At 44.3% G+C, this 21,007-nt stretch overlaps 1 protein-coding gene and 1 pseudogene across 2 annotated transcripts; both read left to right on the top strand.

The window, feature by feature from the left end:
* The first annotated feature begins 2,285 nt into the window (after positions 1–2,285).
* Positions 2,286–7,412, top strand: S1PR1 (sphingosine-1-phosphate receptor 1). Of its 2 annotated transcripts, none has more exons than XM_060232285.1 (2): positions 2,286–2,396; positions 5,869–7,412. In XM_060232285.1, exon 2 carries the CDS (start codon positions 6,017–6,019, stop codon positions 7,154–7,156), a length of 1,140 nt encoding a protein of 379 aa, XP_060088268.1. In that variant the 5' UTR covers positions 2,286–2,396; positions 5,869–6,016; the 3' UTR covers positions 7,157–7,412. The 2 variants fall into 2 exon arrangements, with proteins under 2 accessions (XP_060088268.1, XP_060088269.1); XM_060232286.1 differs by lacking the exon at positions 2,286–2,396 and adding an exon at positions 3,439–3,459.
* Positions 7,413–18,215: 10,803 nt separating this feature from the next.
* Positions 18,216–19,859, top strand: LOC132567364 (cytochrome b-like; annotated as a pseudogene).
* Positions 19,860–21,007: the final 1,148 nt, after the last annotated feature.

Genomic DNA, 21,007 nt, shown 5'->3' on the forward strand with positions numbered 1-21,007 from the left:
CTCCCTTTTGTTAAAACTCCTTACAAATAGACAACCAGCACAGTAAACAGAAACAGGGTTGAACTTTTCTCGCAGCAGTGCCCATTTCTTATCTGGGTGAAGTTTCTTAACACATCCTGTGCTATCTCATCAGTCTTACCACCTCATTTTCCTGGGACCCAAGAAGTCCAGTCTAAATTTCTGCTACAAGCTACCTAAGTTATGGATGGCCAATGTGGGATGGACGCCAAATACTTGAGGTGGTAGCAGGTTGTGATATGCTTGAGCAGAAGCAAGTGAGCCTGCTGCTGTGGGCTGGATTTTCACTCCTGTCTACCTCTCTAACACTGCCATGGTGTTTTGCTTCCTGGCTCTGGAAGTAGCAGGCAGAGATGTAGATGCCCTTCTTCCCAGACAGCTGCTTTTAGCCTTTTTCAAAAGACAAGTGATCCATTCACAGATTTCCTCAGGGCTTCTTTTGTACAAAAAGCCCAGCAGGAACTCATTTGCATATTAGGCCACACCCCCTGATTTCACCAGTTTTGCACAGGGTTTAAATAGAAAAAGTTCAGCGGGGACTCATTTGCATATTAGGCCACACCCCCTGGCACCAAGCCAGCCAGAACTGCGTTCCTGTGCATTCTTGCTCAAAAGAAGCCCTGGATTTCCTTAGTTTGGCTTATGCAGCAATAAGGAAGTCAATGGTTCAAATCTCTCATCTGCAAAGGAATCATTAGATGAGCCTCCCCTGCATATGCAATATTTTACAGGTATGTCATTTAATTAGTATATATAAAAGACTGAACACTTTTTAAAAAGTGGTAATTATTGTTGACTGGGGAAGGCAATGGCAAACCACCCCATAAAAAGTCTGCTGTGAAAACGTCATGATGCGACGTCACCCCAGAGTCAGAAACAACTGGTGCTTGCACCTTTACCTTTACTAATTACTATTGCACATCTTATACATATTCAACCAGTGCAGTGGCTGCCAGTTAAGCACTGGATCAAGTTCAGGGTTATGGTATTAACCTTTAAAACCCTATGCTGCCTGGGACCAGCATACCTATGGGGCCCTCCTTGTATGTGCCCCAGAGAGCATTGTGCTCTGCAGATACTAGTCCCTGGCCTGAAAGACATCCGCTTAGCCTCGACCTGGCCAAGTCTTTCTCTCCGCTGGTCCCAGTCTGGTGTAATGCACTCCCATGTGAGAGCAGAGCACTGCAGGAGTTGTTATGGTTCTACAGGGCATGCAAAATGGAGTTGTTCTGCCAGGACTTTTGCTGAGGTGGCAGATGTTGGACCATCTTGGAGGCCTCCCCTGCTCACATCTAACATCCTGCAGGAGACACTATGGACTCCTCAGGAGTTGTTGTCTTTGTTTTGCTGCAATTTTGTTCTGATTGTTCTGTTTTAAATCTGATTTTTTAAAATTATACATTTATTGCTATTTTATTTCAATTCTATTTGTTGTGAGCCCCTCTAAGCCCACTTGTGGGATAGGACAGCATATAAGCAAAGAAATAAGATGTTTTGCCCTGTCTTCTGGAAGTACTTCTTCCTTAGATGATGTCTGTGACACTTTCTGAAACAAGCAACGTTTATGCCTAACACCAAGTAGGTCTATTAACTGACCACGGAGAAGGGCAACCAAAGTAAGCTATCTTGGGCCTTCTGCCGGCTCAGTTTGGGCGGCGCTGGGGCCTGAAGATAAGACTTTTATCAGTTGCTACGGCCCGCGCCTCGGGCTGCTAATAAAGGCGCACAACAACGCATGTCTGGCGACCTTTTTGGGTGAAGGGCCACGCTGCCCGGAGGGTGACTTTGCCCGGCTGTGAGATCTACAGAGAGGAAAAGCCAAGCGTCTCGGCGACTGCCCTCACGCAGCGCCGGGGCGGCTTCGAAACCGCTCAACCCCCTTCCTCCCCCGTCTAGGCGCGCCCGCCCTGCATATAAACCCCCGCCAGGGAGCCAGCGACCCAGACAGAACTTTTTGCGAGCCTCCAGGAGGAAGAGAAGGAAACAGGTGCTGTGAGCCCAGCGCCAGGCACACGCCCAGCGAACGATTCACGCCCAGGAGTCACCCAGACAGGCCCCTCAGCGAGACGAGCCGCGCGCGGGGGCACCAAAAATCCCTACGCTGCCCTGCCTCAAGCCTGGGGTGCCGCGCGCGCATTTTCTCCTCTCACGGTGTCTCGGATTGGCCTTGCGCAAGGCTCCTCAAGAGTTAAAACGGAGAGACGCTTGTGTGGAGGGGCGGGGGGGAGAAGAGGAAACTCAAGGGGTGGAAAGAGCGGAATCCCTTGGAGGAGAGGTTTTAAATGAGCCCCGGCGCCTTTGTTATGCAAGTGCGGTGGCAAGATGTGAAGCGCGGACTAGGCAGCGCCTTTGAGAGAAACGCTTCCTGCCTTGGCGAGGTAAGAGCTGGGGAAGGGGCTTTGGTGGCCCGGGGGGGGGGGGGCGCGGCGGACTTGTAGCGAGATAATTTTACGCCGCACTCTTCGAGTGTTAGGAGCGAATGTGACAAACACGTGCGGTGCGTGGCGAGGAGCCGTAACTGACCTGAGTTGCTGTTTGAGGCTTTGTGCCTTTAGAAGTGGCTTTGATTTTTAAACTTCGAAAGAGTAAAAAATGTTTTTCGCATAGCTGCTTGGAGCAGGATGCGCCTGCCGTTGGCAGCTAGCTAGGGGAGAAAAAAGAATCACTGTCCTAAAAGGAGTTGGTATATCCCTTGCTTTCTTCTGGCTTGCTTGACCAAAGTTAGCAACTGCGTGTGTGTGAATGGCCTCCGCTGTGGAGCGTTGTGTTTTAGCGGACATGAAAGACTTTATTGGGGGCGCATGGTTTCTGAAAGCTGGCCCTCACACGGATTCTTTGATGGCTCAGCAATCTAGGGGTGTGACACGTGCGCCCTCAACCTTCGTGGAATGAGTTTGAGGATGAAGATGGCAGGAGCTCTCCTAGTGGCTTCGTTCTTGTGAAGATGCTGCCCTGCGCATTCGGTAGAAGGAGGCAAAGTAGAGGATGAGCTGAGTTAAGGAGGCGGAAGGAGTGGGATAGATAATAGCCAACTTTGCTTCATAGCAAAGGCGGCAGCACTAAGCAAGACGTAATCAAATGCCGAGAAACGAATGGGATGCAGAGAATTGCCCTGTTGGTCTCAAAAGGAGCTCAGGAACTCCGGGGAGGTGAAGATTCTCTATAGAGGGGTTGTTGAAAAGTGTGCAGAACTAGTGACGGTGAATATGTATTCATAGAGAAAGAGATTGGCGGTGAAAGCCCATACAGGTTTTCTGTGCAGGTCTTTCCCATCAAAATTCCTACGGAAGCAAAACGCTTGGCTGAACTTCTTGGCACCTCCCGGCTGGATGGTAGCTGAGTGGAAAGCAGTGTCTGGATGATTCAGTAGTACTGACTTGATGCCTTAGTGCTGGGCTGATCTCTCTGAACATGTTCCCCTTCTGCTGAGGGAAAACCAAGGTGAGCACAGCTTGAGAAGGAAGGGAAGGATTTAGGAGCCATGCTAAGTTTATTGGATTGAGGGACAGGAGCTTTGTTTTAAAGACTCTTTAGTTTAAAGTGTTTCTGTGGGGAGGTGGCAAAGAAACTTTGGCTGTTTCTTCCCCTCCCCTTCCTGCCCCTTCCCCTGTCTTGCATTATGCAGCTGGCTTGGCTTCTTTTCTGCTTGGTACCTCTGACAGAAGTTGGTGGTGCTACTTTTTCTGCTGGACTTTAGCACATAGGTTGTTGAAAGGATTCAGCTAATCAGATTGGAGGTCTTCAGGTCTCTCAGTTATATTGTTTCTGTGATTCTTGCCTAGGCAAGGGTCTTTCCCCCCCTGAATTTGCCATTACTAGGTATTTACAACTGTGTAACTGGAGGTGATTAAGGACCATAGACTTGAAGCCTAGCTTCTACAGGATTTATAGCTTACTTCTGAAACTTGGGTACAAAGAGCACCCAAGTTAAATGAGAAAAAAATTGTAGTATCAATAAAAACAGCACTGGGAAGCGGATCATTTCCCAGTCATTTGGGTCTGCAAGCAGAGCAACCATGTATATATAATTTACAGTTAACCAGCTCATGTCAGTGGGCTTGCTATTTCAGTTCTGGTGTGTTTTGTACTTGCATGTAGAATGTGATTTGGTACTTCATTTTACTGAAGCATCCTAAGCCAAATCACATTTCTTTTCTAGCTTAATTTCTAAATTTGCAGCTCTGAACTTGTGGAATGAAGGCTGGGAAATGAATCTCCATTCCTAGATAGCTGGATGAAGTCTTAACTGGGTTCCTCTGGCATTCATGATTCAGCCAAACATTGCAATATGCAGGGCACCTCTTGAAAAGTTCTCTGTTCCGTATCATTTTTTTTCCTGGGCAATGTAGGATTTGCAGCCTTTGATTGCATGTATAAAACACGTTAGGCTGCTTAAATCTCCATCATGTTATATGTTAATGGGACCCAAAGCTTCTGTTTGCTCACAGGTTTGCAGCCAAAGACATTTGCCATTATTCTGGTCCCCCCTGCCCCCACCCAATGCACAGGAGGTTTGCCTGGCCTCTCAGAGCTCTTTCTTGCAGTTCTACTGATTTTTGCAGTGGCATTGTTTTTGCTCTGTTCACTGTGGTTGAAGGAGGGCTTTTTTCTGTTTACCAGTTAACTGAGCCTTGGAACCTGTTCAGACTCTCATTTATAATAGGAAATAATGAGGTCCTTCCTACCAAGCAATTCTAATGCAAATGTTACTTTTTTGCATATGCAGAACAAACAAGAGCCACTTTCCTTCCGCAACAGGAGCCATCTAAGGAACAGGTTGTTAGCTGCATTAAGAACATGAGATTATTCAGGCTCTAAAATGAGCTCTGAATTACTAAGTGGAGACATTTTACAGGAGTTGAAATCCAGAAATTCTGTGCAGTTCCCATGCCCTCTTACTCCTTGTGAATTTTCAAAAGTCAGGGATTTTTTAAAAAATGTATTTGGGTTGTCTTAATTAATTAATGATGTTTATACCCCCGCTGTTCTACCCAATGAGGACTCAAAGAAGGTAGGTTAGGCTGAAAGTGTGTGACTGGCCCAGCTTAGGTTGCGCATCACACTTCAGGTCCTAGTCTGTTGCTCTAGCCACCACCTCATGCCATTGGTCTACAACTCCTCAAGTTAGATTCAAGTCCAGTAGCACCTTAGAGACCCAACAAGAGTTTCAGGGCATAAACTTTTTTTGTGTAAGTATTTTTGTGTGTGTGCATGCCTGGAAGCTATTGTTGACTTCTGGCAGCCCCTACTGAGGCTTGGATGTTTCAGAGAGGTGGCTTGCTTGCCTGCCTCTGCATCCTGGCCCTGGTATTCCCTGGAGGTCTCCCATCCAAGTACTTTTCAAGTTCAGCCCTCCTTAGCTTCTGAGATCTGATGAGACTGCACTTGCCTGGGCTATCCAGCTAAGGGTAGGGTATAAACGTTTGAGAGTCAAGGTTCCCTTTGCCTTGTTGGTCTTTAAGTGCTGCTGAACTAACATCTAACTGTTCTACTGTAGACCAACAGGGCTACCCTCTAAATCCAACTCTTCCAGTTGAAGAGCCATGAAATCAACAGGCTCTGTACGATGCTTTCAGTCACATTGTCTGGAGTGAGCCTTTTAACTAAGAACAGCGGTTCTAATTATTATGCTACAATTTGACCACAAACTGCAGAATTTAACTTCCAGTGTGTTATTCTTCAGGTGTAAGTTGGGAGAGAGAGACACACACTAACATGTGAAAGTGATCTCTGTTAAAGAGGAACTAGATGGTCCTCAGGGCTGGTTTGATGTTTGCATTTTGGAATATTGAATGATGAAGTGTTATGCTGCAATTAAACCTGTTTTGCCCATGTCTCCTGTTTTTTAAGGACCGTGGCTTCTGAGGTGCTCCCCAGAAGGTGCTGGATGTTGAAGCTGCAGAGGTTTAACTGTTGCAACCAGGGCAGCTGGTGAAGCTCCTGCTCTTCATTGCCACTTGGGGCAGCTGGCTGGAGCATAACAATCCAGGCTGGAACCATGGACTCTACCAGGGACCCCCATGTGAAGGTCCTCAGTAATGTCAATGACTATGTCAACTATGATATCATTGTCAAGCATTACAACTTCACAGGGAAACTTAACGAGAAAGCAGACAGCGGGATCAAAGCGTCTTCGGTGGTCTTCATCATCATTTGCTGCTTCATCATCCTAGAGAACATATTTGTTCTGCTGACCATCTGGAAAACAAAGAAGTTCCACAGACCTATGTACTATTTCATTGGCAACTTAGCACTTTCAGATTTGCTGGCTGGAGTGGCTTACACAGCCAACATTTTGTTGTCTGGGAGCAAGACCTACACTCTCACTCCTGTGCAGTGGTTTCTTAGGGAAGGGAGCATGTTTGTGGCACTGTCAGCTTCTGTGTTCAGCCTCCTGGCTATTGCCATTGAAAGGTATATTACGATGTTGAAAATGAAGCTCCATAATGGTAGTAACAGTTTCCGTTCTTTCCTGCTGATCAGTGCTGTTTGGGTCATCTCGGTGATACTAGGGGGCCTTCCTATTATGGGGTGGAACTGCATCAACACCTTACCAAGCTGTTCCATTGTGTTGCCCCTCTACCATAAGCATTATATTCTCTTCTGCACCACGGTGTTCACTGGTCTCCTGTTGTCCATTGTGGTCCTGTACTGTAGAATCTACATCTTGGTGAGGACTAGAAGCCGTAGGCTGACCTTCCGGAAGAATGTTGCTAAAGCCACCAGGAGTTCAGAGAAGTCTTTGGCTCTGCTCAAGACAGTGATAATTGTTTTAAGTGCATTTATTGTTTGTTGGGCTCCCTTGTTCATACTACTCTTGCTGGATGTGAGGTGCAAAGTCCGGTCCTGCCCGATCCTCCTCCAAGCTGAATATTTCTTAGTTCTGGCAGTTCTCAACTCTGCTACAAATCCTATCATCTACACACTGACCAACAAGGAAATGCGGAGGGCCTTTGTCAAGATTGCGTGCTGCTGTAAGTGTCCCATCACAGACTCTGGGACCAAATTCAAAAGACCAATCATTGGAGGGATTGAGTTCAGCCGCAGTAGGTCTGATAATTCCTCCCACCCACAGAGGGATGAGGGCGATGCTCCAGAGACTATGATGTCATCGGGTAATGTCACTTCATCATCTTAGGCGGTTTCAGAAAGCACCTTGACATCAGACATAGGGGAATGGTTCTGCTCATTTGCCTGCAAGCCAGAATGAGAAGGCATGTGGGATTAAAAAGGCAGCGAGATAAGTCCGAACAGGGAAAGTGGTGTGCTTACTTCGATACTGTTGATGACAATGGGGAAGATCATGTCATCTGATAACATTTTCTCCCTGGAAGCTTATGTCTTATTTTTGTCTTTGTACTGAGGCAGCTGAGGGTTTGGTCAAGATTTAGTCATAAGTACTGTATGACTGAACATTGGTAAATTGGTATGTGTTGGGTGAAGGTCTGAGTGGAGAGAGTAACCATCTTTATTGCCTCCCCAACCCCAACTTGAATGCTGGCAGTCCCCAATAGAGGTCTTACTATAGTAAATGACAGTCCAGCCCTCCTGACCAATACTCCCTCTAAGCTGTGGAGTCTTCTGAACAAAAATTCTACGTTGTGAGCTACTGCATAAATTAGTTTGCTCTGGGGCCATTTTTCCTGAGCTAGGACAAAAATGTGTGAGCCAGAGGGTAAAAATCTGTGAGTTAGCTCACACTAGCTCAACTTAGAGGGAACACTGCTCCTGACTGTCTTGATTACTGCACAGCAATGTGTCAGAGTATTTTGGGAAATATAAAGAAAATGTGCTTCAAGATTGGTGAGGGTGCAGATGACATTTTGGTATTTCAGTGGTTCTCAACTGAAAGTTAAAATTGGACATGAAGATTTTTTTGGGGGGGGGGGCGGGATCTAGCCTAATACCACTTGGTTTAACTGAACCTTATTTAATCTAATGATAGGGGGTGTTCAGAGCTATACTGTTTGCACCTTGGAACTGAACTGACAAACATGCTACAGTCAATATGGCACCTCAGTACACAACAAGCATTATCCCTCTTTTCCATGCAATAATCTTGCGATACAATTTAGACTGAGAGATAGACTAAGCCTTCTGGAGGCCTCTGTGATTGAAAAAAAGGCTACAAAGCTTGGTCTGTCTGTGGTTATAGCGAACAGTGTATATTCTTCTACATCATATGCTGCATCCTTTTAGTATCCCAGAACAGGTGTTCCCATAGGTGCCATGATGCACACAAACACCTTTTCTGGAGTCTGCCGAAAGTGGATGGGTCCAGATGAGGCTCCTGCCATACAGGGCTTCTGATGGACCATGGAAAATATGATTAGCTGTGCAGATTTTTTAAAAATGTTGTTTTGGTAACAGCTGCCTACACAGCATAAGGATCTGCAAAATGACTGAAGGTTAACCCTGTGTATACAAAAAAAGTATTTTAAAACAATTTGTCCATTTTGAAAGGCATTCTGTTAAAGAAGGTTTCTTCCTGAAATGTTGAAGATTTGCTATTAATCATGTATAACCTTACTCCCTGCCATTCTGTGATTGCACCTACCACCCTGTATGAGAATTTCAAAGGTGTCTAAAGGCTTAAAAAGATTGGGAGTCTCTGACCTAGTGTGTTCCTAATGACTAGGAATTCTGTTACTTCCCACAAGAAATGTTATGAGTGTTAATTGAATGTAACCTTTACAGCATAAACTCTGCCAGTGTTTCAGTGTGTATATATGTACAAAATACATGTTTTTTCTAACTTCAGTTAACTGGGTTGAATGTGTACATTGTATATAACTCAACAGGCCTAGGGGCTGTCCGGTGCTTAAAGTAGTAATCTTCAGACTTCAGACCCAGGAGCCACCTTTAATCCAAACTGAAAATGGGTCCAAATGTAAATTATTTTTTCTTAAGTCCATATAACTCTTCCTCTGGTTAGGGTAACCACATACAAAGCAGAACAGCAGGGCTAATGTAACTTTAACAGTCATATGGGAAGCGGAATTTCAGCAGGCATTACTTGCCAGGGAGAGGTTAAGAAAAAGCTTGCTTCTCCAGATCACTTCTGCTACCCAACTTTTAGAAGAATAGCAGTCCTTATGCCTCCCTTTGTGCTTGGTAATTCTCTCCTTTTCATGCATGTCTTTGTGTGTGAGAGAAGGAGCCAAACAAAAAAGAAAATGTTGGTGGTGGCATCATTGGTGCAACCCATCTATAGTCGGGTCAAACCCACTTACGACTTTCCAACCTCCAATTGAAGATGAAGATAAAGTGTTAATTTAAAAAGAGATGAAGGACCTAGAGGATTACTATGGAGAGACTGTGCAGCATTGCTGAAACCAACTTATTAATGTACTGGTTGAATTTAAGACTGGTGATTTTGTAAGATGGTTGATGCGTTTTTAGTATTTTCAGTGCAATTCCTTTTAAAAATAGTATTTAAGATATTTCACTGTTGTACAATTTGCACATAGCTTTGATTTCTAAACATTAATAAACTGTGTTTGGGGTTTTGTACACATTCTTTGGCTGTTTTTTTGCCCATCTTCTACACGTGTAATACAAGACATCACTTGGAGAAGTCAATGAAAAGCCTTCTGATTTCTATTGTCAGTGGACAGGTCAAAATTTGCTGTCCTATCTGTACATAATGAACTTAGGCTAGTATTCTGCAGCAGGGGGCTTAAGGGGGAGGAGCATTCCCCCTGTGTTACAAATGTTTTTACAAAGTTGATGGTTTGATATCTAGAAATCGCAGCTTCTAAAGAACAGGATAGCTTGCCCCCGTCTCCCCTCATTCCTCTCATTTCTTGGAAACTAGCAATTTTGCCCCACACTAAATAAGGAAGAATACTTGACGAGACTCTGTAAAGGATGTTAGAGGAGGTGCAGTTGGACTGTGACCTAACAACAGTAATACTGGAAGATGTGTAGCCTGTGCTAATGAAAAGCAATGCAACAGTGATGTGACAGAATTTAGGATGTGCACAGAAATTATTTTCATTTCATAAAATATGATTTTTCTTTGTGATCTGTATTCGAAGAAGATATTGGATTTGTGTCCCACACTTCACTCTGAATCTCACAATCTCCTTTACCTTCCTCCCCCACAACAGACACTGAGCAAGGTGTGGCTGAGCTGAGCTCTCATAGAAGCTGCCCTTTCAAGGACATCTGCCAGAGCTATGGCTGACTGAAGGCCATTCAAGCAACTGCAAGTGGAGGAGTGGGGTATCAAACCCAGTTCTCCCAGATAAGAATCCATGCACTTAACCACTAGACCAAACTTGAACTTAGTTGCTAGGTGGGGCTGAGCTAGTTCTCATAGAAGTTGCTCTTTCAAGGACATCTACAAGAGCTATGGCTGACCGAAGGCCATTCAAGCAACTGCAAGTGGAGGAGTGGGGTATCAAACCCACTTCCCCCAGATAAGAATCCATGCGCTTAACCTCTAGATCAAACTTGAACTTAGTTGCTACATTTGGGGGTTTTTTTGTTTTTGTTTTCATGGACTTTAACAGTTAAACATGCTTCTGACATAATTTCCTCCAGCCACTTTGGATGGATTTCTTAGGGAACCATACCTTTGTCCAGGGAATTCACTCTGCCGAATTTCAGGTAGATAATGAAACTATTCCCATTTTGTAAACAATGAAAATTCTTGTATTCTGGGCAGTTGCAGGGATTGGTTATTATTGACATGTGAGATTTCACTCTTAGAATCTTTCAGCAGGAGGTTTGTGTGAAGGGAGTCTATTTTTCCAACAAAATCGGCATGTGGATGAGGGCTAAACCTAACTTCTTCAACTTATCCTCTTGTGCCTGAAAGACAGAATTCTAGAAATAAACTAAGTGCTTTGAAAAGGGATGGGGGAGAGTCCATCTCCCCAAATGTTCTGTTTTTGCTTAAAAATAGGCCCATACACCATATTTTTGTATGCCTATCTTTTCCAGTCCTTATCTGGGCTAATAGCAGCTGGTGTCAGAGGGAGGTGGAAGACATGTCTTTTAATTGCTTTTGTCTGAAAGTAAAAGTAGTAAGAGTAGTAAACCTATCTCTAGAGAAAGGGTTTGATATCTCTTTTGATCTGATCCTACCTTTCCTAGAGGAAAGTGAAATATTTGCCTGTATACTTTCTGCCTGCTCTGCAAAATCTGTCTGCCTTCCGGAAGGTACAACCAACACATTTTCTCTGTGGGGGAAATGTGTGTCCAGCCGCTGCCCGCAGCATCCTTCTCTCCAGCATCTACCTTCAGAATGTAATGGGATTTGGCAGGTGGCTGGAATATTCCTTTTACTCATTCTAAGTGTACACCATCTTGTGTACAAAACTATATGAAAGCATCTTTTCTATGTATGATTTTAAGGTTCAGTAAATAGGGCTCGCTTGCAGCCTCTGTTCTCTCAGTCTCTCTGAAGCTTTGGTCTCTGGCTGGTCCCATCCAACCCAGAGGAGGACCTAGGGGAATTCTGGAGGAACCAGGCAGATGCCTGAACTCTAGAATTCCACAAGAAAAATATTTGTGCCTCAACAAAGTGCAGCATCAGCAGCATGAATGGAATGGCAAGCAAACAAGCCACACTGCTTGCAGAGAATCCAGAAAGCTCTTGCTGAGCTGCTGTCATAGTACAATGATCAGCAGAGAGTGAAAATGCTCTGTCTAGAAAGGCTTATCAGAATGGTCTTCGGTGGAAATCTACTAATTATTGGAATTAGTTCTGTTACTTAGTGTATCCACCAAGTCATAGTGTGCCATGCTGCTTCTCCCACCACCATCACTTCTGGAACTTTTTTTTAGTTTAGCGATCATATTAAGGGAAAGAAGGTTTCCAGTATGGATTTTCATTGTTGTACTGTTTGAGTGCTCATCCATATAGTTCATTAGTAGAATTTATTATGAAGAGGATTTCTTGATTGGTGATTTGATTGATTGTACCACTTTCACATACTTTACTCCAATACAGCATGAATACTTTAAAAAATGTTAAATCTGCTCTACTAACCTATGGTGAACAACAGCTAATAATCATGATTTGTCTAGTTAACCTGAGCAATCTCTGATAGCCCAGACAGCAGCTTTATTGTATGCAATTATTTTCTTTTTTTTTAAATTGCATCTGGGAACTTTGAGATTTGGCAATGGACAGAAAACTGGAATTAATCTGCTCCAGATGATTTATTTCATGATTCAGTACTCTGATAGCTTGCCGTTGTATTTCTTCCATGTGTTGGTTGTCTCATTTCCTTTCTTTCCATCTCTCTAGGTAATGCCTTGGAATTTTACTAAAACATACAGGATGCCGTTGGGTTGCAAAGATAACCCTCACCTTCTTAAACTGTGTGTAATGCCTCTGTAACATTTTATGATGGGAAACTGGGCCGCCTGACTGCTAAAGGGTTTTAGGTCACAGTGTTTTACTTCCTGAAGGAAATTCCATAAGTGCCCTGAAGACAAAAAGGGGAAACAGCCTGGGATTTCTCTCCATCTGTCTGCCTGTTCAGAAGGAATGATTTCATGTATGGTCACTTCCTTTTCTTTTCACTGGTGTCCTCCACAAAAAGTTTCAGGTCTATTTGCGTAAATGCTGAAGTGTTCTTGGCTTAGACATTTATTCTAACGATGGCATATTGTTATGATATCTTCCATTTCTATCCTGTCTTTTCACTTGGTTATGGCTACCACCCTACTCAGGCCCTCAAGGTAGCTGTTGGATTTGGTGTGTTTGTGTGCATGTGTGTGAAGTTTCTGTGTGTTTGAAAAACTACCTCTTCTGTCTGCATGGGTTATTTTCATGCTTGGGAGGAAAAACCTTCACACTATATGTGTAATCTAAAAGAAGATGATTATATTGGGTTTATATCCCGCTCATCATTCTGAATCTGAGTCTCAGAGCAGCTCACAATCTCCTTTACCTTCCTCCCCCCCACCCCCCCGCCAGCATACACCCTGTTAGGTAGGTAGGGCTGAGAGAGCTCTTCCAGAAACTGCCCTTTCAAGGAAAGCTCTGCAAGAGCTATGGCTGACTCAAGGCCATTCCAGCAGCTGCAAGTGGAGGAGTGGGGAATCAAACCTGGTTCTCCCAGATAAGAGTCCACACACTTCTGCCAAAATAAGAAAACAGCCTGAATGCTCTTCTTCTCCAGTAATAGAGTCATGGTGACATCCAGTTTCCTGCCAGAGCTTGGAAACTTAAGCAGGGTTGGCCACAGATTGTACTAGGAGGAGAGACCAATAAGGAAGACTGGGGTTGCTGTGCAGAGGAAGGCAATAGCAAACCACCTCTACTTGTCTCTTGCCTGGAAAGCCCCATGGTACTGGGGTCACTGTGAGTTAGTTGCAATTTGATAGCACATAGTTATTAATATTAAAACAAGGAACAGCTGTGGTTCATCCCACCTGTTTTCTCTCTTGTCTCCTGCCCTCTTCATAATATGTCACTCATAAATGAGCACAGTGGACAATCTCTGAAGTGAATAACTATACTGTGTTTCTGGCCAGGAGTCAAATCATAGTTGATTCTGCCACATTTCTGGATCACCTACATTACCACCTACCAAGGGTGAGGGGAAGGTAGGTCAGAGCAGTGAGTTAGATTGAAGGGCTTGGATCTACTGGAGTGTTTCCACAGACAGAAGGAATTCTGCCCACACAATGCAACTTTTTCACCTCTGCTTTCCTGCTGTAGCTCAAAATGCCCCCAGAAATATCATGGCATTTTGGACTGTTGTGGGAGGAGGTAGATAATAAAATTGTGCCCTGCAGGTAGAAATGCTTCCAAGTACGGGAATATTCCTGTTGATACAACCTATTGTTTAGGTAGACTCCTCTATGGATAGGTCTTCAGATTCACTGCAGCATTTATTAATGGGGCATACTAGTACTGCTCTCACAGCACATAGTTTGGGAATTATTCTAACACAAGGTCTGACCTCCATTTATACACCTACCATATCCTAGTATTTTTAAGACATTGTGCTTGTGAGGCTTGCAGGTATATTTAACACCCCCCCCCCACTGATTCAGCTGTACCACCTGCAGAAAGTGCTAGTTTCTCTTCCTCTGTTTAATTACTGGCAATGTAATATTGTGCTTTGTTCGAAACCAGCCCTGAAAAGTGAAAACTTCAGTAAGGAGGAAAACTCTAGCTACTTCTGTTCTCTTTGCCACATGTCTGTACAAAAAGGAGGAAGCATCTAACCCTGATGCACTTCAATTAAATGTCTCACAATGAATATACCATTTAGGTAAGACAGAGAGGTGCATTCCCCTTCATTGACATCTGATTACATTTATATATATATATATACACATCTGATTATATATATATATATATATATTAGGTCCTTAGCATTGAGGGAAAGGGAGCTGGAAGAGCACAAACAAAAGAAACAATTGGGGTCAACTGGCTTAGTTTTGCAAAAATAAGAGAAAGTAGATCTTTTATTTTTTTAATGATAATGTATATAGGGTTGCCAATCCCCAGGTGGGGTTAGGGGATCCCCCAGTTTGGAGGCCCTCCCCCCACTTCAGGGTCATCAGAATGCAGAGGGAGGGGAGGGAAATGTCTGCTGGGAACTCTGTTATTCCCTATGGAGATTTATTCCCATAGAAAATAATGGAGAATTGATCTGGGGCTCGGGGGGGGGCTGTTTTTTGAGGTAGAGGCACCAAATTTTCAGCACAGCATCTAGTTCCTCTCCCCAAAATATCCTCCAAGTTTCAAAATGATTGGACCATGGGGTCCAATTCTATGAGCCCCAAAAGAAGGTGCCCCTATCCTTCATTATTTCCTATGGAACGAAGGCATTGAAAAGGTGTGCCGTCCCTTTAAATGTGATGGCCAGAACTCCCTTTGGCGTTCAATTATGCTTGTCACAGCCTTGATCTTGGCTCCACCCCTAATGTCTCCTGGCTCCACCCCCAAAGTCCCCAGATATTTCTTAAATTGGACTTGGCAATCCTAAATATATAATAGCTTCCACGGTAAGGAATATTTGCTAAACTGTGAGCATGCAACAATAGATTTCCCTTTCTATAGTCTCTCAGCCAATTCCCCTCTTCATTTTCTTGGCAGTTACTTGGCAGTGTTTCTGTGGTATTCTTACAGAAAAGGAGGAAAGAGATACAAAGTGCCGTGCCCATAGTTTCACACCCATAGACAGCAATGAACTTGTCTACAAATTATTTCTTTCCCTACTATGCCAGTATGGGTTTTAGAAGATGCCCTACAGAGTTCTGCCCTACTTATTTGTTCTAATTATTTTTCCAGTTGTGACTGGATTCTCTTCATCTCTCCCTTACTATGTATATGGTTATCATCAAGATTTTCCCTCATCCTATTTTTGGAACTGTGCATTTCTGATTGGTGGCTGCTGAGGGGAAGAGAAAACAGTGGGGCATGGCTATCACAGCATGCCCTACCTGTGGGCTTTCCAAGTCACCTAGCTGACCGGTATTGGAGGCAGGATGTTAGGCTAGATGGCCCTAAGTCTAATCCAACAAGGCAATTGTTGTGTTCTTTATGCAATGCCCATTTTCTCTTTTGGACATATAAGAAGTTTGCACTCACATCCTTTCTAGACTACTCTTGCCTGACTCAGATGCCAACTGCACAGTTCTGAGGTTTCTGTTCATTAAGTCAGGATGGGATGTGTGTGTGACATGATTACTGATACTCCTGCCAGACCTCATGAATCACCCAACAGCTGTGTGCATTAGTGTAAACTGAGTCTGCTTTCTCTTCCACCGCTTCCCATACATCATGGTCTTTGGTGGTAGGGATGCCAATCCCCAGGTGGGCTGAAAATACAGAGAGGTCACTCTAGATTGCAAAATGGAAACAACCCACAGGGTTATAGTGACCACAATTAACAAATATTTCATGCACTATAATTCCAGATTTATAGGTGAAATGCAATACACACATACATTAAATTATGGAACACTCTCAAAAATATCTTAATGCACTAAAAGTTCACAATACAAAGTAGAGTCCCATGGTCACAGGAGGTCGACTTCCTATCCTGCTTCAAAGTTCCTTCCAGCAAGGTACACTCCACAGTCTTTTTTCACAGAGACTACTCCAATAATTTCAAGCACAATCCAAATGAAAGACAACTTCAAATTCTTCCCCCTTCAATTATTATAAATTCTTCATATAGTACATTTACAACTGACATCTAAGTCTTATCTCTTTCCTAATAGGCAACTAATCAGAAAACTGCTCAGAAAACGGAGGAAGAATTTGAAGTTGTCTTTCATTTGGCTTGTGCTTGAAATTACTGGAGTAGATTCCGTGAAAAAAACTGTGGAGTGTACCTTGCTGGAAGGAACTTCGAAGCAGGATATGAAGTTGACCTCCTGTGACAATGGGACTCCCCAGCTATTTCTTGAGTTGGATTTGGCAATCCTATTTGGTGGGGAGTTGCTGGAGTAGCTAAAATTCTTGATAGATAGCTGGGAGAGAGAGAGAAAGCTGGTGACACATTTCAGCAAAGGGGATCCAGATAGGAAGCATGTTTTACTATGTGTTTTTTTGGGGAGTGGGGGGAGGTGGTGTGGATCATCTGTGATAGGGTGTGAGTGACTGAAGAAAAGACTGCTTCTGCTTTCTAAGAAAGCACTGTGGCTCAAAAGGCAAAGACTATTCCCACCTCCCCTGAGTAATGGTGGGGTGCTTTTACTGTGAAATTAGGGGTGCTGTTCTCCAGGTGGCACCTAAGGATCCTCTGGAAGTAGAGCTTATCTCCAGACTACAGAGATCAGTTCCCTTGGAGAAAATGGATGCTTGGGTGGTGGTAGACTCTATGGCAGGGGTGGCCAATGGTAGCTCTCCAGATGTTTTTTTTGCCTACAACTCCCATCACCCCCAGCCAGCATGGCCAATGGCTGGGGCTGATGGGAGTTGTAGGCAAAAAACATCTGGAGAGCTACCGTTGGCCACCCTTGCTTTATGACATTGTACCCCACTGAGGTCTCTGTCCTCTACAGGCTCCACCTCCAGTCTCCAGGAATTTTCTGACTCGAATCCGGCGACCTACTTCCATCCCCTGCTGGTGGCCAGTGGGGACCTGGCAACCCTATGTGAAGTCACCAAGTGGATATTGTACATTCGTAGCTTTCCCCTGTCATTTTGAATCCTCCTATTCCTTTTAAAGGTTGTCCGTAAATTTCACAGGCAAGGATTTCTTTGTTTTTAGCACAGAGATGGTACCCTGAGCTGTTTTGCTCAGGGAAAAGGCCCAGCATTCCCTTCTGGTCAGTGTCCTCTTGTCTGCCTGCAAACTGTTGAGGTGTGACCTGACTTGCTTACCTTCCTCTTTCTTCAGTTGCCAGAGCAGGAAGGAAGACTTGCAATAGAACAATGTTAGAAACAATGGAGGATTCCTGGCTAGAGCAAGCTGAATGCTCCAGCAGACTTGATGAATTCCTTGCACAAGTTCCACACTGTTACAGACATACTCACATCTATCACGGCAGGAGGCTGAAATTTGTCAGATTAGATGTGGCAGTCACATGTATTTATTCACATTTAGATATTAATCAGTGTGATGGGGTCCCTTGGAATGATAAATTGCTCTCCCTCAGCCTTACCGCCCTGTATTTTGTTGTTTCAAACACTCTTCCCCCCTCCCCGCTCCGTGTGTGGCTCATAGCAGAGCTGCACCAAGTGAAAACGCTCTCAGCACAGGAAGTCCATAAAGTGAAGCAAAAAAGGGTTTAAGGTCACTTCCTATGTATTAGCATTGCCAACTTCCATTTCACTCAGGCATTTCAGCTTGCTGAGCAGCTGAGCAGCAGGAGGCAATCAACTGGGAGTGGGAGATCCCCAAATTAGCAACCCTAACAACTAGCCACTAGGGTGCCCAGCTGCATGGAGAAAAAATAGTCTTGTTCCTTTAATAGAGGCTTAATAGGATGTTATTTACAAGCGGATGTTATTTATCTCCATGTCACAAAAAGCTTCACCTGCCCAACTATACACACTGGACCTCTACTGTCATGTACACAACTAATGGGACAAGAAATTTTTTATCCCGGCTGGTTGGCAGTCTACTCCCATCTATACCACAGTAACCAAGCATGGGGAATTTGAACAAATTTGAAAATGCTAACCCAGGCAATCATATAGGAATTTCCACTGAGCAATATCCATTTGCAATAGGTTATGATCCTTTTTTCTATCATTACTTCCATGAATGAACAGGTTTTTGTCACTCCTTGCCCTGTGCCTAATAAACCATAACAGATCTCTTTCTAGTAATACACTACTCAGCAGATACACTATTAGCTTTTTTTACCTATTGCCCACATCTGTTGCGATGTACAACATGGATGACTAATTCAAAATAGTCATGCAAATGGCACCTCAATATTCTTTATCTGTCTGTACCCCAACATTGGATGAGGCATCTATTACAGAGCCTACCTATATAAAGAAACATGCAACACTGTTCTACTTCTATTTCTAATTATAGCAACAGCATTTGTGGGTTAAGTCCTGTCTTGAGGACAAATATCACGTCAAGGCGCCACTATTATTACCAACCTAAGCCATCCCATATATTGGTCTAACTCTCGTAGAATGAATCTGAAGGGGCTTCTCTGTAGATAATACTACCATAACTTGATTCTTTGCTTTCCACTTCCTACTTCCCTTTATTATCCTAATAGCCAGGTCTCTTTCTGAAGAAAAAGTCAAGCAGGAACTCATTTGCATATTAGGCCATACCTCCTGATTAGCCAGCCAGAACTGCATTCCTGCTTAAAAAAAAAGCCCTTCTAGTAGCAATACTCCTACACCTCTTGTTCCTACACGAAACTAGTTCCAACAATCTAACTGGCCTAAACTTAAACACAGACCAAGTACCACTCCACCCTTACATCTCCTACAAAGATCTTCTAGGGGCCACCATAATAATTACTGCCAGGGCTTGAATTCAGCAGGAGCTCACAGGAACGCAGCTCCTGAACCTCCAGCCAGGGTTTGCTTGCAGTGGGGAGTTCTCTCCCTGCTGCATACAGATCCTGGGACATATGCAAATGAGATATGCTACTGAGCTACTGCACATTTTTTTCTACAAAATGACCCCTGATTACCGCACTGCTCTACCTCACCCTATTTACCCCATACCTACTCACAGGGCCAGTGCTAGGAGTTCTGCCACTAGAGGCAGTCCCCTGCACCATGCCCCCCCAACCAGCTTCCATTTTTTATTCCATGCGTGCGCAAAGCACGTACACAACACAATGACATCACAAGAAGTGATGTCATTGGAGGGGATTCCCCTGCGCCTAGTATGACTCTCTGCCTCCCCCGCCCACCACTGCCCACCCCCTCCATTCCCTTCCTTTTGCCTCTCGCCCACGCAGTCAGAGCACGCTGCACCCGGGCCCTGCTGGCAGTGATGCGGTGTGTATTTTATCTTCCAAGAACACTCTGGAGGAAGTTTGGCTCCCCCTGCTTTCTGATTCTGGAAAGGAGGCAGGAAAAGCTGCCAGCGCATTTTTGGAAGATAAGATACACGCTGCATTGCTGCCCGCTGTGATCGGGCGGGGGAAAGGCAAAGGGGGCAGGCAGCGCGCCGAGGCACGCTTGTGTGTCTGTGTGTGACACAGTGCGGCACTGCAGCGTAGCGCGGTCGGGGGTGCCTGTCTAGGCTGCTGCTACTGTTTGGAAGCTTCCAAGGAAGCCTCTTAAGAGTGTAGTTGGGCAAGGCAAAGGGAGTAAGGCAGCTGCCTACCCCGCTTACTCCTACACGCCGGCCTGCCTGCTCAGCAACCCTGAAAACTTTACACCAGCTAACCCACTTGTAACTCCACCACACATTAAACCAGAATGATACTTCCTATTTGCATACAAAATCCTCCACTGAATTCTAAACAAACTAGAAGTACTAGTACTAGCCCTCTCCATTGCCATCCTTCTCCTCATTCTGATAATCCACAATTTAAAACAATGAAACAGCACCTTCCCCCCCCCCCCTTGCACACAACTACTATTCTTATCCTCAACGGCAAACATCCTAGTTCTCACATGAATCGGAGGACAACCAGTAGAAGACTCATTCATCCTGATTGGCCAACTTGCCTCAACCACCTAATTCCTTATCATTCTTATCCTCACCCCAGCCAGCAATGAATGAACAGGTTTTTGTTAAAGACAGCCAATGAGCTTTCATGGCTCAGGTGGGGATTTGAATCTGGGTCTCCCAGATGCTCTTAACCACCACATCACACCATACTACATTGCATTCATTAAAATAAAAGCAAGGGGGTCTTCCAAATTTGGGGTTCCTAGCTTGGTGCCTTTGGGCTCCATGCTACCCAGAGATACCTTTTCTGGTGCCTGCCAAGTGTTTTTAGGAAGTGGGCAGAGCTAGGTAGGGTTTTTGCCCATCAAGGCTTCTAATTGACTATTGGAGATATAATTGGCTGGGCAGCTGCCACCACACCACAAGGATGTGCACTGTGTTACTGAAGTTAAGCCATGGCAATCATTTTATGGCTGCCTTTGCCTCCTGTAGCAGCCATTTTGTGGCATCCATTTTGTGGATGCTATTTTGTGGACCATGCTATGTCAGAATTCCAAATGTTCCCACAGACTCAAAAAGATTGGGGATTGGGATCCCAGTTCCAAATACCCCATTAAATTGCCTCGTTCTGCATAAAAAAAAATCTAACTTTAATAATATTGCATGTACTCTTATTTTCAAGTTCTTCCGCCTGTTTTCAAGGAAATGAAGCTCTAAAATTGCTTCTCACTTTTATGGGGTTATGTCTTGCTATAATTTCAGGCAGGAGGCTGATTACTGTTTTGGACTGTACAATTTCTCTGAGGGATTAGGAGTTAGGTGGAGTTAGCCCCTGCTATCAGGACAAAGATTAATGCTTGTTTTCTTTATAAATGTTTCAAATCTTGTAGATAGCTTCTTTGAAGACATATTTTAAAACAAACTATAGAAGCATTTTGGTGCTACTCTCACAATGC

The sequence above is a fragment of the Heteronotia binoei genome, chromosome 2 (assembly GCF_032191835.1).
Source record: "Heteronotia binoei isolate CCM8104 ecotype False Entrance Well chromosome 2, APGP_CSIRO_Hbin_v1, whole genome shotgun sequence".
Taxonomy (NCBI): domain Eukaryota; kingdom Metazoa; phylum Chordata; class Lepidosauria; order Squamata; family Gekkonidae; genus Heteronotia; species Heteronotia binoei.